The following is a 13629-nucleotide window of genomic DNA, read 5'->3' as shown; positions in this document are numbered from 1 at the left end:
CTGATGCCAACTGGTATGTTAACTTGTTCAGGAAGTTAAAAGGCTGTCTAAGATGTTGCTTTAATGGGTCAGTTCTCTAATAAATGTACCTGAATTCACCCCTTCAGCCAACCATTCAAAGAGACTGAGGATGGCCTCAGAAGCCACGTGGCCAAGTCATCTATGCTGACATGAGCTATGATTGGCATTGGATTAAATAGGCAGTGGTAGAGCTGCCACCACTTCCTGAGTGAGATCTCCCAACAAGCATACTGAGTACACAGTAGCCTTCTTTTCCGATCTGTATGCTATTTTCCCGAGAGCTCAGTTCCCCAGCTAACGTTGTAGTTCCCAGTGAACAACATACTCACCCTTTGTGCTTCTGCAGACTTAGCAGGAAAATGGGCTATTGGCCCAACATATGAGGCATCCCATGTTAGCTCAGATGTGTTATTTATATGGGGCAGCACCTGATACTTGTTGCTAATTTTTGAGGGGGGCAGCTCTGCTGCATGTTACCGCAATTCTTAAATGGGATGCTGTAAATTGGACTTATTTTCTGATAGCGGCTATTGAGACGAATCCAATGATGTGCAACAGTAAGGTGTTTGACTTTTCAGCGCCTATCATACTTTCGGAGTTACTCTTAGTGGCAATAGTTAGTGACTCACCCTGTATAAATATGCTGAATGAAATGCATTTGGAAGCCAAGAGACAAGTACGTGAAGGCTTCAATGATTACTGTAGCAGAATATTGTCAAATGATCTTTCATAAAACCCAAAGAAATTCTGGTCATGTGTAAAGGCTTTTAGTGGCAACAAGGTTAGTGCCTAGTCACTAATGTACAAGTCTGGAAATGAAATTGAGAGTAGTAGAGTGAAAGTAGAAATGCTTAACTCTATTCTCAAATGTTCCTTTACAAAGTAAAAAACAGGAGTATGCCCCAGCTTAATTCTTGTACCACTGAAAAGATGAATGAAATAGATACTAGCATCAGTGGCAGTGAGAACCAGCTGAAATCATTAAAATTGAACAAAGCTCTAGGGCCCAATCAAATCTCTGTCATAGTCCACACCCAATTTGTGGCTGAGTTATCTGTGATAGTTCCCTTGAACAAAAAGCTGTGCCCAATAGTTGGAAGAAAGCACAAGTTACACCTGTCTACAATAAGGGTAGCAGAAGTGATCCACAAAACTACTGTCCATTGTCCTTGACATCCATTTGTTGTAGAATCTTGGAGCAAATTCTGAGCTCAAACATCATGAGGTATCTCAAAAACATCAATCGCGTGAAACTCTACTCACAGTTTTCTCACATTACGTTCTGAAAACTGTGGATCAAGGCAGTCAGATAGAGGCAGTACTTCTAGATTTCCAAAGAGCATTTGATCCAGTACGCACCTATCCTTATTATCAAAAGTTCAATCATATGGGGAACCAGACGAAGTATGTGACTGGAATGATGGTTTCTTGGTAGAGTGTACATGGCGTGTTACCTTGGATGGTGAGTCAACAACAGGTGTAGAAGTAACCTAAGGTGTACCCCAGGTACGTGTGCTGGGTCCTTTGCTGCCCATGTTGCAGACAGTATTAATAGTAACCTCAGATGTTTCACAGATGATGCAGTTATCTACAACAAAGTACAGCCTAAATGAAGCTGTACAAATGTTCAGTCAGTCCTTGATAATATTTCTAAGTGGTGCAGTGATTGGCAGCTTGCTTTAAATGTTTAAAAAAATAAAATTGGGTACTTTCCTAACAAAAAAAAACAACATAGTATCTTATGAATATAATATTAGTGAGACACAGTCGCACTCTGTAAACTCAAACAAATACTTGGATATAACATTTAGTAGAACAATCACATAGGCTCAGTCACAGGTGAAGCAGGTAGCAGACTTTGGTTTATTGATAGAATACGAGGGAAATGCAATCAGTTTACAAAGGAGACTGCTTACAAATCACTCATGTGACCCATCCTAGAATATTGGTCAAGTGTGTGAGAACTGCACAAAACTGGGCTAGCAGGGAATATTGAACATATTAAAGAGAAGGGCAGCATGAACGGTCACAGATTTGTTTGACTGCAGGAGATTGTCATTGAGATGTTGAAGAAACTGATCTGGTAGACTGTTGTAGATAAACTAAAACTATCCTGGGAAAGTCTATTAACAAAGTTTCAAGAATTGTCTTTAAATGAGGGTTGTAGGAATATACTGCAACCCTCTACATATTGCTCCTATAGGGATTGTGAGGATAAGCTTAGATTAATTATAGCACACACAGAGGCATTTAAATAATCATTTTTCCCATGCTCCATAAATGAATTGAAAGGGAAAAAAAACCTAATAACTGGTACATTGAAAAGTACACCATGCCATTCTCTTGACAGTGTTTTGCAGGGTATAGATGTAGATGAAGATGAATTGAAGTCCAACACAAAGATAGAGTAGCTACCAAGCCCAAAGAAAATATGTGGAATGACAGTTTTCAGTAAAGAAAAGGCTTTAAACTTTTTGGTTAAATGAAGGAGGAGGAAGCCGACCATGGTGGGCAAGCGGTTCTAGGCACTTCGGTCGGGAACTGCGCGACTGCTACGGTCGCAGGTTTGAATCCTGCCTCAGGCATGGATGTGTGTGATGTCCTTAGGTTAGTTAGGTTTAAGTAGTTCTAAGTTCTAGGGGAATGATGACCTCAGATGTTAAGTTCCATTGTGCTCAGAGCCATTTGAACCATCTTAAGGAGGGAGGAAACACCTAATCGTTCAAAACATTTAGAGCTGTTTGTAAGAGTCAGTGCTCCATTACTGAGGTCAGATCTAAGAAACTGGGTGCTCTGAATGGTAAGTGAGATGAACATAATCAAGAAATTATGTGGAAAAGAAAACCACAAAATTACTAAGTTTACCTCAACCAAAAGTTTAGAGGAAATGTCATTAATAGGTAATAATATAGAGAAATTTATAGCTGACCTGAGGATGAAGCTTGTTGTTATCCCCTAAAATGGTGCATATAAAGCCAGTCAGTCAGTTTCGTGCAAGAAATGTGTACAAACAGCACTTTATGATTTCGACCAAAAAAGAGACAAGTCACTTGTGCAGTTGATGAATGCTGTGACACATTCGTATATGACAATGCTAGTGATAAGTATCAGAGGATTACTGTTTCTGTATCTTTATGTCTGTATTCAGAAACATTAAAGCAAATTAGGGCCAGGACTGTTTACTTGCAACAGTCTTGTAATCTACGACTACATAGCAAAATCTGGAAAAATGAGAGAGAATAATTTTCAATGATGCATGCAAGGGTGCCCATATCTGGGGCCAGGCGCCCCCCTCTAGCTCTTAGCGAAAGAAAGAAAAAAAAATAGTGCAATCAAGTACTTTCTTTTAAGAAAATGATTCAAAATTTGGTTTTATGCAGGTTTTTAACAGGCTCAGAATTGGAAATTTTTCATGATTAATTAAGTTTTTTCTTTCAAAATATTTACACCATACTTCTTGGAGTTGTTGACGAGGTTCTGGAAGGCACCAACAGGGATGTGGAGCCATGCTGACTCCAGTGCCATGGAAAGCTGTGCTAGGTGTATTGGTTGAAGACCCAGGGAGTAAACAATGTGACCAAGGTGGTCTCGCAGATTCTCAATTGTTTAAATCTCGGGAGTTTGATGGTCAGCGGAGTGCAGTAAACTCATCCTGGTGCTCTTCGAACACATACACTGTGAGCTGTGGCATGTTGCATTGAGTTTAAATATGGGAAGTTTAGTGGCCAGGGGATTGTGGTAAACTCATCCTGGTGCTCTTTTTAACCACATACACTGTGAGCTGTGTGGCATGATGCATTGCCCTAGTAGTAGAGACCACTGTGCTGAGGAAAAACAAACTGATGATGTAGGGATGGGCATGGTCCTCAAGGATAGATGCATACTTGTGTTGATGCATTGTGTCTTCCCGAGTGACCTAGGGAATGCCACAAAAACATCCTGCAGTCCATAATGCTCTCTTTTGGTTGCAGGGTTTTTGCTTTCAGACGTTTCATGCCATACGCACCAACAGCCATCTGTCTCATGGAGCATAAAATGTGATACATCTGAAAAGGCCACCTGTCGCCACTCAGCCCATTTCCAGTTGCAGTATTCCAGATATTGTTGCCGATGAACAGCAATAATTTGGATGCATGAACCACGTGCCTACTGCAGAGGTCCATGCGCAGCAAAGTTTGCTTAACGGTCATTGAGGAGGCACTGTTGGTAGCCCCTTGGTTCATCTGGGCAGTCAGTTGCTCAACAGTTGTCTGTCTCTTCAGATATATACATCTCTGTAGTCATCATTCACCCTGTCATCTATGGCCCGTGCGCCCCACATCCGCCTCAGCCCCATTTTGGATAACACCATGTTGCCATGCACAGTATACTTTAACTACTGCAGTATGTGAGCAGTTTACAGACATTAGCTGTTTTGAAAATGTTTCCACTCTTGACCTGAAAGCCAGTGATCATGCCCTTTTTGACGTCAGATAAATCACTCTGTTTCTGCATCTCTCCAGCACGCTTTATATACCCTCCACAGTCTGTGAGTGGTTATTGCAGATGTATTAATGTGAATAGACAGTGTGTTTATAACCATAAATGCACAAACATGCCAGAACTTCATTATACCTGCACATTCTCAAGCACTGGGCTAGCTTGTGATTGCACTTCAGGATTTCAAATCATCATTTCTTGTTCTGCCTCTGTCCAATAACAATGTTTTAAAGCAATCTGTGATCCGAAATAATGTGTCAGGCACAAAATATGGAGAAAGCATCATTGGGGAAAAAAACTGGCAATATTCAATTAAGAAAATTTAAAACTTGAATTAAATTTATCGTGAATTATTTTTGTGTTGAAATGATGGATTTTCTCTGTATTTTGGTTTCCACAATTACAATGTGACTGGAATATGAGTTACTCTTTTGGTGTTTTTTGTCCTCTGTTCCACTTTGATACTGTGTGTGTTTTATACCTTTATTTTCACTCTGATATAGCAACTCATAATTTCTTATTGTGACATTTGTTCTTGATCAAGGCAGCTTGCAATGAAATAGAAGAATTAGACGCTGTGACTGCTTGCAGTTTCATTTTATTACATTCTTCACAGGTTGTCATTAGACACACACTCTTGTCATTTGAAACTCTACATAGATACTTTCTGATGTTTAACTTGCTCCCTGGTGACCTTCATCCCGGAGAATTTGCTTTCATGTACAAAAAGAGATGAGCTATTGTGAGAGGAACTGAAGCATATAAACTGTAAAAGTTAGCTCAGGGAAAACCTTAGGCTTGTAAATGTAGTGAAGAATGGTGACTGGTTGTAGTTCCTATAGTTAAAAAATAAGCATTAAAGGCTGCAACACGTGCAGGACATATTTACATTAAAAATTCCAGCCAACTCTTTCTCAATATTGTGTTTTGATTTTAATTTGCATGTTTCCCTGATCTTGTAATTTTTACTTGCACTGCTTTTACTTCACAGTCTGGAACTTAAAGTCAGGCAAACTCCAGGTTGATTTACCAGGGCACGCGGATGAGGTGTTTGCTGTTGATTGGTCTCCAGATGGCTTAAGAGTAGTCAGTGGAGGCAAGGATAAAATTTTGAAACTGTAAGTGTGCATTTAAATGATTGTGTGAACTATTTTTATTCTTTAAAATTTTAGCATTTTAGTCCCAGTTGTCAGTAGATCAGACCATTTTTCCGTCTATAAATCTTTGATTCCAGAACTTAATGTGGGGAGAAAAAATAACCAGTTATTGTTAGTGTCAAGAATTGAAACCATGGCTGGAACAGAATTATAATTAACATTTGGTAAAACTTCCTTGTCCAGATGTCGATACCAAGTTGATACTTACCTTTTGTCCACAGCTGAGAATAATGTGTACAGTAGAAATGTGGCTGCGAATGGGAAGATATGGCCTAGACAGAATAGTATGTGCTGTTCTAAAACATTTTCATTAATACAGTTATGTCGGCATTATAACTGTGACTGACTTCAAAAAAATTAAATGACATACATTGTCTAGCCTCCCTTCAGTGCACTGATACTTTTGAAATATCTGTCGAGTTCTGCAATTGTATGTACATAGTAATAATACTGCCACTGTGCATGCCATTACAGAAATGTGTTTTTTGTCCCAATAAATGTACGTTATTATTCAGTTAAAATATTGCCAATTCATTTTTCACCTGTTCATTCCTTTTAAGTTGGATGTGATGTCTGCATGCATATTTTTCTAGAATTTCTCCCTTTGGCAATGGTGCTTTAAATAAAAAAGCAAGGAAATAGTGAAACCATACAAGGTGAACAATGGAATGCAAAAAGGCTGAAAGTGAAGTCTATATGGCAAAGCTATATTTTTTGTACAGCCAATATTGCATACTGAAGTCAGCCACAGGGTCGAAGGGAGTGCAGGAAGAGACTTTCTCACTGCTCTCCACGTCACCTTCTGTAGGCATTCTTCTCAGCTTCCTACTGTAGAGGAGGCCAAATTTGTCTACTGCCACACACATCTAAAAGAGAAGACACTAACCCTAGCTTTTGGAACTATTAGTTCCTTCCTCAGGGAGGAAAAGAATAGGTTGAGAGTATGTTAGAAAGGAGTGGCAGGTCATTCTGAACCTAGGGTCAGAGAGCCCATCCTGTTAAGAGGTTATGGTAAAATCACTAGTAAAATAATAATGTTGTTTGACTGCATTTTGTCAGATACTAATGACTGCATTTTGAAAAATACTAAGTGATAAGAGCGTAAGTAACAAATTTTTTCATAGTGATATTATCATAAACAAACTTTCATACAAGATTGTAAAGCCACTTCACAAAAAGGAGAGAAAACAGTAGTAAGGAATTAGTGCCAGTATTAAAAATAATGAAATCATCATACTTTATAAACATCAGTATTAGATTGCTATTCACTGTGAAAATGCCATGTTTGAATTGCAGACAGGAGCTTTCGGCCAAAACCTCCTTCAGAACAACAAACAAACAAACAAACACACACACACACACACACACACACACACACACACACACACACACAAGCAACACAACTCACACTCTTATGACCGCTATCTCAAGCCGCTGCAGCCAGGATGCAACTGTCATGTTAAACAAAAGTAGCAGTCTGGATAGGGTTGGGGATGGTTAGGGATAGCAGGTTATCTGGGGGGGGGCGGGGGGGGGGGGGGGGGCAGGAAGCTGCCAGGCTTACCGTATTTACTCGAATCTAAGCCACACTCGAATCTAAGCCGCACCTGAAAAATGAGACTCGAAATAAAGGAAAAAAATATTTCCCGAATCTAAGCCGCACCTGAAATTCGAGACTCGAAATTCAAGGGGAGAGAAAAGTTTTAGGCCGCACCTCCAAATCGAAACAAAGTTGGTCCATTGTAATATGAGACACAATTTAGGTTGAATGAAAGACGATACAGCTACAGTAGTTTGGTTCGAGTCGTAAGCTTAGCAGTTAAGGTTTACCAGGTAGCCATTGATATGCGTCAGGCACTCCGTCCGTATTTATACGGGTACCCTTCCTTTTTCACGTGCTTCGTCTGGTTTGAATCGATTGCTTATTTTGCTTTGTCTGATAAGTGCCATTTTTTTTTGTTATAGGTGTTTACGTCATTCTAAGCTGAAAATGCATTACTGTACTGTGTCATGCATTTAAATGAAGATTTAAATGAGATAGCAGCAAACACGAAAGAATACATGGCAAAATGTTTATATTCGTATTATTCTTATGGTGAAGACAATACTGCATGTAATTCACATTTCATCAGGTTCCTATTAGCAACCATCTCTCCTCACAGGAAAAAACTCGGAACGTAGAGTTGGCCATATTGACAAACATCCCTAACAGTCTTGCCAGTCGGATTTTCGTAGTACATTGAAATTCTGCTACATTCGAAGATGAACAATACGGAATTTGTATTTACTTCATTGGATAATGTATGAAAATGCAGTGGTCGACACTCAGGGCGGTGAAAAAAAAAAAAGGTTTTGGCGCCAGTATTTATCTTTGTGCCCACAAAGCATGCTTGTGTAGCGCTACATATATTCGACGGCAGAAGTTAGTTGTGGCAGCACCTACCAACATTTTTCAGAACTTCCGCTTGCTTTGCACTAGATTCTAAGCCGCAGGCGGTTTTTTGGATTACAGAAACCGGAAAAAAAAGTGCGGCTTAGATTCGAGTAAATACGGTAGTGTCGGGGGGATGGGAAGAGGAAAAAGTGAGGAATAGAGAAAGGGAAAAGACAGGTGAAAGGGAAAAGACAGGTGGGAGCATTGGCAAAGAGCAGTGCACAATGAGGATGAGGGGACAAGAATTTGGAGGTGGTGGTAGGACAGAGGGGGTGGAAACTTGTGTGGGGTGTGTGGTGACAGTAGATTACTGTAGGTTGAGGCCCATATGGTCCAGGTTGTGAAGCAGGCGTTAAAATCAAGCATGTTTTGTTCAGTTGCATGTTGTGTTACAGGATGGACCACTTAGCTTTAGGCCAGTTTTGTGGTGGCCATTTACCCTGGTGAGTACCAGTATAAAAAGCTGTGCAATGATTACAGCCGGTGTATTATGTGGCTGTTTTCCAACATGAACATTATTTGATATAAAATTCTTCAGGGTATCAGACCGCATCGTCATAATTTAAAATGCGCCACCGTTTCGGCCAGCGTTGCAGCTAGCCTTCATCAGGGCCTTACGTTAAAGTGCTAAATGAAACTCACTTGGTTCCTTAAATAGCTGCACTGCACTGATGAAGGCTAGCTGCAACGCTGGCCAAAACGTTGGCGCATTTTAAATTATGACGATGTGGTCTGATACCCTGAAGAATTTTATTGAAGATGACAACGGCCGCGGAAGCCTACGCTTATATTATTTGATACTTCATAACCACATAGTACTGAAAAGAAAACTTGCAAACACTTTGTATCTCGACAGAAAATTCATTATAGTCACTAAATCGCCACTATTGGGAACATTCAGATACTTTTTTAAGGATTTTCATTGTGCAGACACAGCAGCTTCATGGTTTTTACCTTACCTTCATTAAACAAACAGTGGGTATTGGATCATGTCCACCCCAAACAGTATGCACTCAGAATATGAAGAGCAAGTAGACTTGGGTACTTTGTTGTTACTGATACACACCGCTGGCCACCAAAATTGCAACACCATGAAAGTGGCAAGCAACAAATATCAAATTGGCATGAAGTGTACTACATGCTTGGTTATGCAAGGGACTAGCATTTCAGCACAATCACACAAAGTAGGTGGGAGAGACACCATCTACATTTTGTGCATTTCTTTAGCATATGATATATTCTAGGTTATACAGGTCACCTGTGATTCAGAAATCTCATGTCAGGATTCAGCTGTAGCAGGATAACAAAAAAGTTTTATCTCAAGTACAGATAGTGTTGAGGGTCAGTGGACAAATTTCAAAACCATCGTACAATATGCATTAGATGAGTATGTGCCAAGCAACATTGTAAGAGATAGAAAAAAGCCACCGTGGTACAACAACCGAGTTAGAAAACTGCTCTGGAAGCAAAGGGGACTTCACAGCAAACATAAACATAGCCAAAGCCTTGCAGACAAACAAAAATTACACGAAGCGAAATGCAGTGTGAGGAAGGGCTATGCGAGAGGCGCTCAATGAATTCAAAAGTAAAATTCTATGTACTGACTTGGCAGAAAATCCTAAGAAATTTTGGTCTTATGTCAAAGCGGTAGGTGGATCAAAACAAAATGACCATACACTCTGACCAAAATTTTACTGAAACAGAGGATGACAGACTAAAGGCCAAAATACTAAACGTCTTTTTCCAAAGCTGGACGTGATGGGATACCAGTTCGATTTTACACAGAGTTCGCGAAGGAACTTGCCCCCCTTCTTGCAGCGGTGTACCGTAGGTCTATCAGTTGTAGAATTTTGGAACACGTATTATGTTCGACTATAATGACTTTTCTGGAGACTAGAAATCTACTCTGTAGGAATCAGCATGGGTTTCGAAAAAGATGATCCTGTGAAACTCAGCTCGCGCTATTCATCCACGAGACTCAGAGGGCCATAGACACGGGTTCCCAGGTAGATGCCGTGTTTCTTGACTTCGGCAAGGCGTATGATACAGTACCCCACAGTCGTTTAATGAACAAAGTAAGAGCATATGGACTATCAGACTAATTGTGAGATTGGATTGAAGAGTTCCTAGATAACAGAACGCAGCATGTCATTCTCAATGTAGAGAAGTCTTCCAAAGTAAGAGTGATTTCTGGTGTGCCACAGGGGAGTGTCGTAGGACCATTGCTATTCACAGTATATATAAATGACCTTGTGTATAACATCGGAAGTTCACTGAGGCTTTTTGTGGATTATGCTGTAGTATATCGAGAGGTTGTAACAATGGAAAAATGTACTGAAATGCAGGATGATTTGCAACGAATTGACGCGTGGTGCAGGGAATGGCAATTGAATCTCAATGTAGACAAGTGTAATGTGCTGTGAATACAAAGAAAGAAAGATCCTTTATCATTTAGCTACAATATAGCCGGTCATCAACTGGAAGCAGTAAATTCCATTAATTATCTGGGAGTAGGCATTAGGAGTGATTTAAAATGCAATGACCATATAAAATTAATCGTCAGTAAAGCAGATGCCAGACTGAGATTCATTGGAAGAATCATAAGGAAATGCAGTCTGAAAACAAAGGAAGTAGGTTACAGTACACTTGTTTGCCCACCGTTTGAATACTGCTCACCGGTGTGGGGTCCATACCAGATAGGGTTGACAGGAGGGAGAGAGAAGAGAAGATCCAACGGAGAGCAGCGCGCTTCGTTGCAGGATCATTTAGTAATTGTGAAAGCATTATGGAGATGATAGATAAACTCCAGTGGAAGACTCTGCAATAGAGATGCTCAGTAGCTCGGTACGGGCTTTTGTTGAAGTTTCAAGAACATACCTTCACCAAGGAGTCAAGCAGTATATTGCTTCCTCCTACGTATATCTCGCGAAGAGACCATGAGGATAAAATCAGAGGGACTAGAGCCCACACAGAGGCATACCGACAATCTTTCTTTACATGAACAATATGAGACTGGAATAGAAGGGAGAACCGATAGAAGTACTCAAGGTACTCTCTGCCACCCACCTTCAGGTGGCTTGCGGAGTATGGACGTAGATGTAGATGACATACCAGTATCTGTCAACCAAGCTAACTTGACCGAATACCCAGCTTGGTTAGAGCTACTGTTGCTGCCACAGGTGGAAGCTCTAAGTACTAAATTTCTCACCCTGTACACTCCCAAACCATCTGAAAAGTTTTAATTGTGGTGTCTTCCTAATGTACTGTTACAGCACAGTAAGAAAGATTTTTCTCGTTTTCTATTTTTCTATCCCTTCTGTTGGAACTTTGATGACCAGTGGAGTACATAAATGATCTGCATACAGTGTTGAAATTTTGCGGTTGATACAGGACAAGGATAAAATGTTGTACCAGTGCTTTTATTGAAACATTTGAAAACTGTTAGATGGAATGGTTAAATTTTGAGGAGACTCACTGAATATAATACCAAACTTCTCAAAGAACTCCATAATATGTAAAATGATTCTACTCATCAATGAAATCAGAAATAAGTAGTGCTCAGTTTGCAGCTATACATAATTTAAAAATGAATAATACTTTTTTCATGAAATGTATAATAAAGAAAACATGGTTTTCACAAGATGGTCACTGTGTTCCTCTAAGTCAGTATGCCTAGACTCGGTTTATTCTGCTTAGTTTCTTGGAGGAACACAACTTATTGGTATAATGTTTTCAGAACAATTCCATTTTTAAGAACTTGGTATATTAACAATACATATATTCATTAGTGCCCTTTATCATTACCAAGTTACCGCAGTTTGTGTGCTGCTGCTGTTTTCAAAGAGATGCTGTTGTCTTTCATGTAATTGGGATTTTGTATGCTTGTCATTGTCTTTAGTCTGGAAATTGTCCACTAGAAGTATACGATTTTGTAAGTCCTTTTGAATTTACTTACACTGAAATGAATTTACATTTGTCGATTTCTTCTTAATTTCAGGTGGCAGCATTAACTGTTTAAATGGGCCAGCATCCTGGGAATGTTTAACATTGTTCACCATCATAGCTCTTACAAAAAAGGAAAAGAGCTAATGTTCTCTTCAGACTATTAGCCAAAGTTACCAAATGTGGATGCATCCTGAGAGACTGTTAGTGCAGATTATCTTAAAATTGTAAACATGTTTTAATGCCAATTTCGAACCTTAATACACTTGAGATGCAAATCCAGGGCTCATCTTACAGGAATTAACTAGAACACAACAATCAACTAATTATGTGTTTGACACAAAAGATTGGTGCCGTTTAGTGTCATTTATTGCAATAGTCTGTAGTGGAAGTGGATTTTGAGAGCTTCAGGTTTTTGCCCTCTTAGGTGTGGTAGGGAAAAACCTGACAAATACAGGAGCCACTAAGTCAAAATTGTGGCCATGTCACTAAACTGTTCAGAAATTCCAAGTTCCAAGGGAAAAATCTACCATTACCCTGCAATGTTACAGTAGAGTTAGCGAGGGCAGAGCCATGCCACTTCAAGATATAACTTCTAAACCAAATTTTACACTAGAGATAAGAATGATACTTTCAAACATGAGGAAAAAATGGGCAGAAGCAGTACAAAAATTGCTTAGATTTGAAATTCCAACTACTGTGAATCTTCTCCAAGTTACTGTGTGGTGTGTACTGGGTACCATAATCAGTCACATGTTGACTGGGTGAGAAATTGTGAAAATGTATGCTGAAGGGAAAATTATAAATTTTGATATTTTTTAAATATTTTCATTCATTGCATGAACTTACCACTTGTCATATTAAAAATATACCTCTCTATTAATGTCAGTATGCTGGACCCTCTAAGCAGCGCTCAAAAAATTTATCAAATCTTGCACATGGTTATGTATTGCAGACTTGTGCCATAATATTACATCAGTGTCGAAGAAAACAGTATGTGCCTGAGTTTCAATGGGACACACTGATCACTATGAAATACATTCCTCACATGTGTGCAAGCAATGACTAGAAGTGGATTGTATACAAGAAGTGGATACAGGGGGGAGTTTGCATTGTCGCTCAACATGTGGAGAAAATTTTAAATGCCATAGGAAATCATGTACAATTTTTGAATGCTAATCCAAATAATAACTGCTGCATCAGGAAAATTTCTAAAACCAAGGTACTGCTCCTAACATCAAGAAGCGCTGCATGCCATTTCAGTATGCTGTGCCCAGTCATAACTGGCAAAAAAAGGTAAGAGGTGCCTTTAAAACAAACTGGTTAGCCTGAGCTGAATGTCTGCCATCTGGGATATTGGTGGTTGCCAACATGGACGTCACAGTCCTCATACAAAGCTTGTGGTAGGATATTGAAAGCGATGGGAATTTCTCTTACTTGAGACAAGTGGTTGATTTTGGGCACATGAGCAAATTCCAAATTGCTTTTAGCTGTTACAACTAGTAATTGTTCTAAGGAAAACAGTCTGGTTTTTTGTTTTTGCTATGTTAATCTTTATGAAGTACTAGCATTTACTTTAGGGATGGAGAGGAGGAA

The 13629-nt window shown here is 39.5% G+C and overlaps 1 protein-coding gene across 2 annotated transcripts in view; it reads left to right on the top strand.

The window, feature by feature from the left end:
- LOC126190914 (notchless protein homolog 1) overlaps positions 1–12856 on the top strand; it is a 66833-nt gene extending 53977 nt beyond the window's left edge. Inside the window, exons 10-11 of one of the 2 annotated variants that reach the window (XM_049931545.1) lie at positions 5492–5618; positions 12089–12856. In XM_049931545.1, the coding sequence (XP_049787502.1) occupies positions 5492–5618; positions 12089–12101 (140 nt within the window). In that variant the 3' untranslated portion in view covers positions 12102–12856. The remainder of the gene's footprint in view (positions 1–5491; positions 5619–12088) is intronic. The other variant, XM_049931554.1, reaches the window with a different exon arrangement.
- Positions 12857–13629: the final 773 nt, after the last annotated feature.

The sequence above is a fragment of the Schistocerca cancellata genome, chromosome 1 (assembly GCF_023864275.1).
Source record: "Schistocerca cancellata isolate TAMUIC-IGC-003103 chromosome 1, iqSchCanc2.1, whole genome shotgun sequence".
In the NCBI taxonomy this organism is placed as follows: Eukaryota; Metazoa; Arthropoda; class Insecta; order Orthoptera; family Acrididae; genus Schistocerca; species Schistocerca cancellata.
Note: the sequence above shows the minus strand (reverse complement) of the source record. Positions and strands in the feature narration are given on the sequence as shown.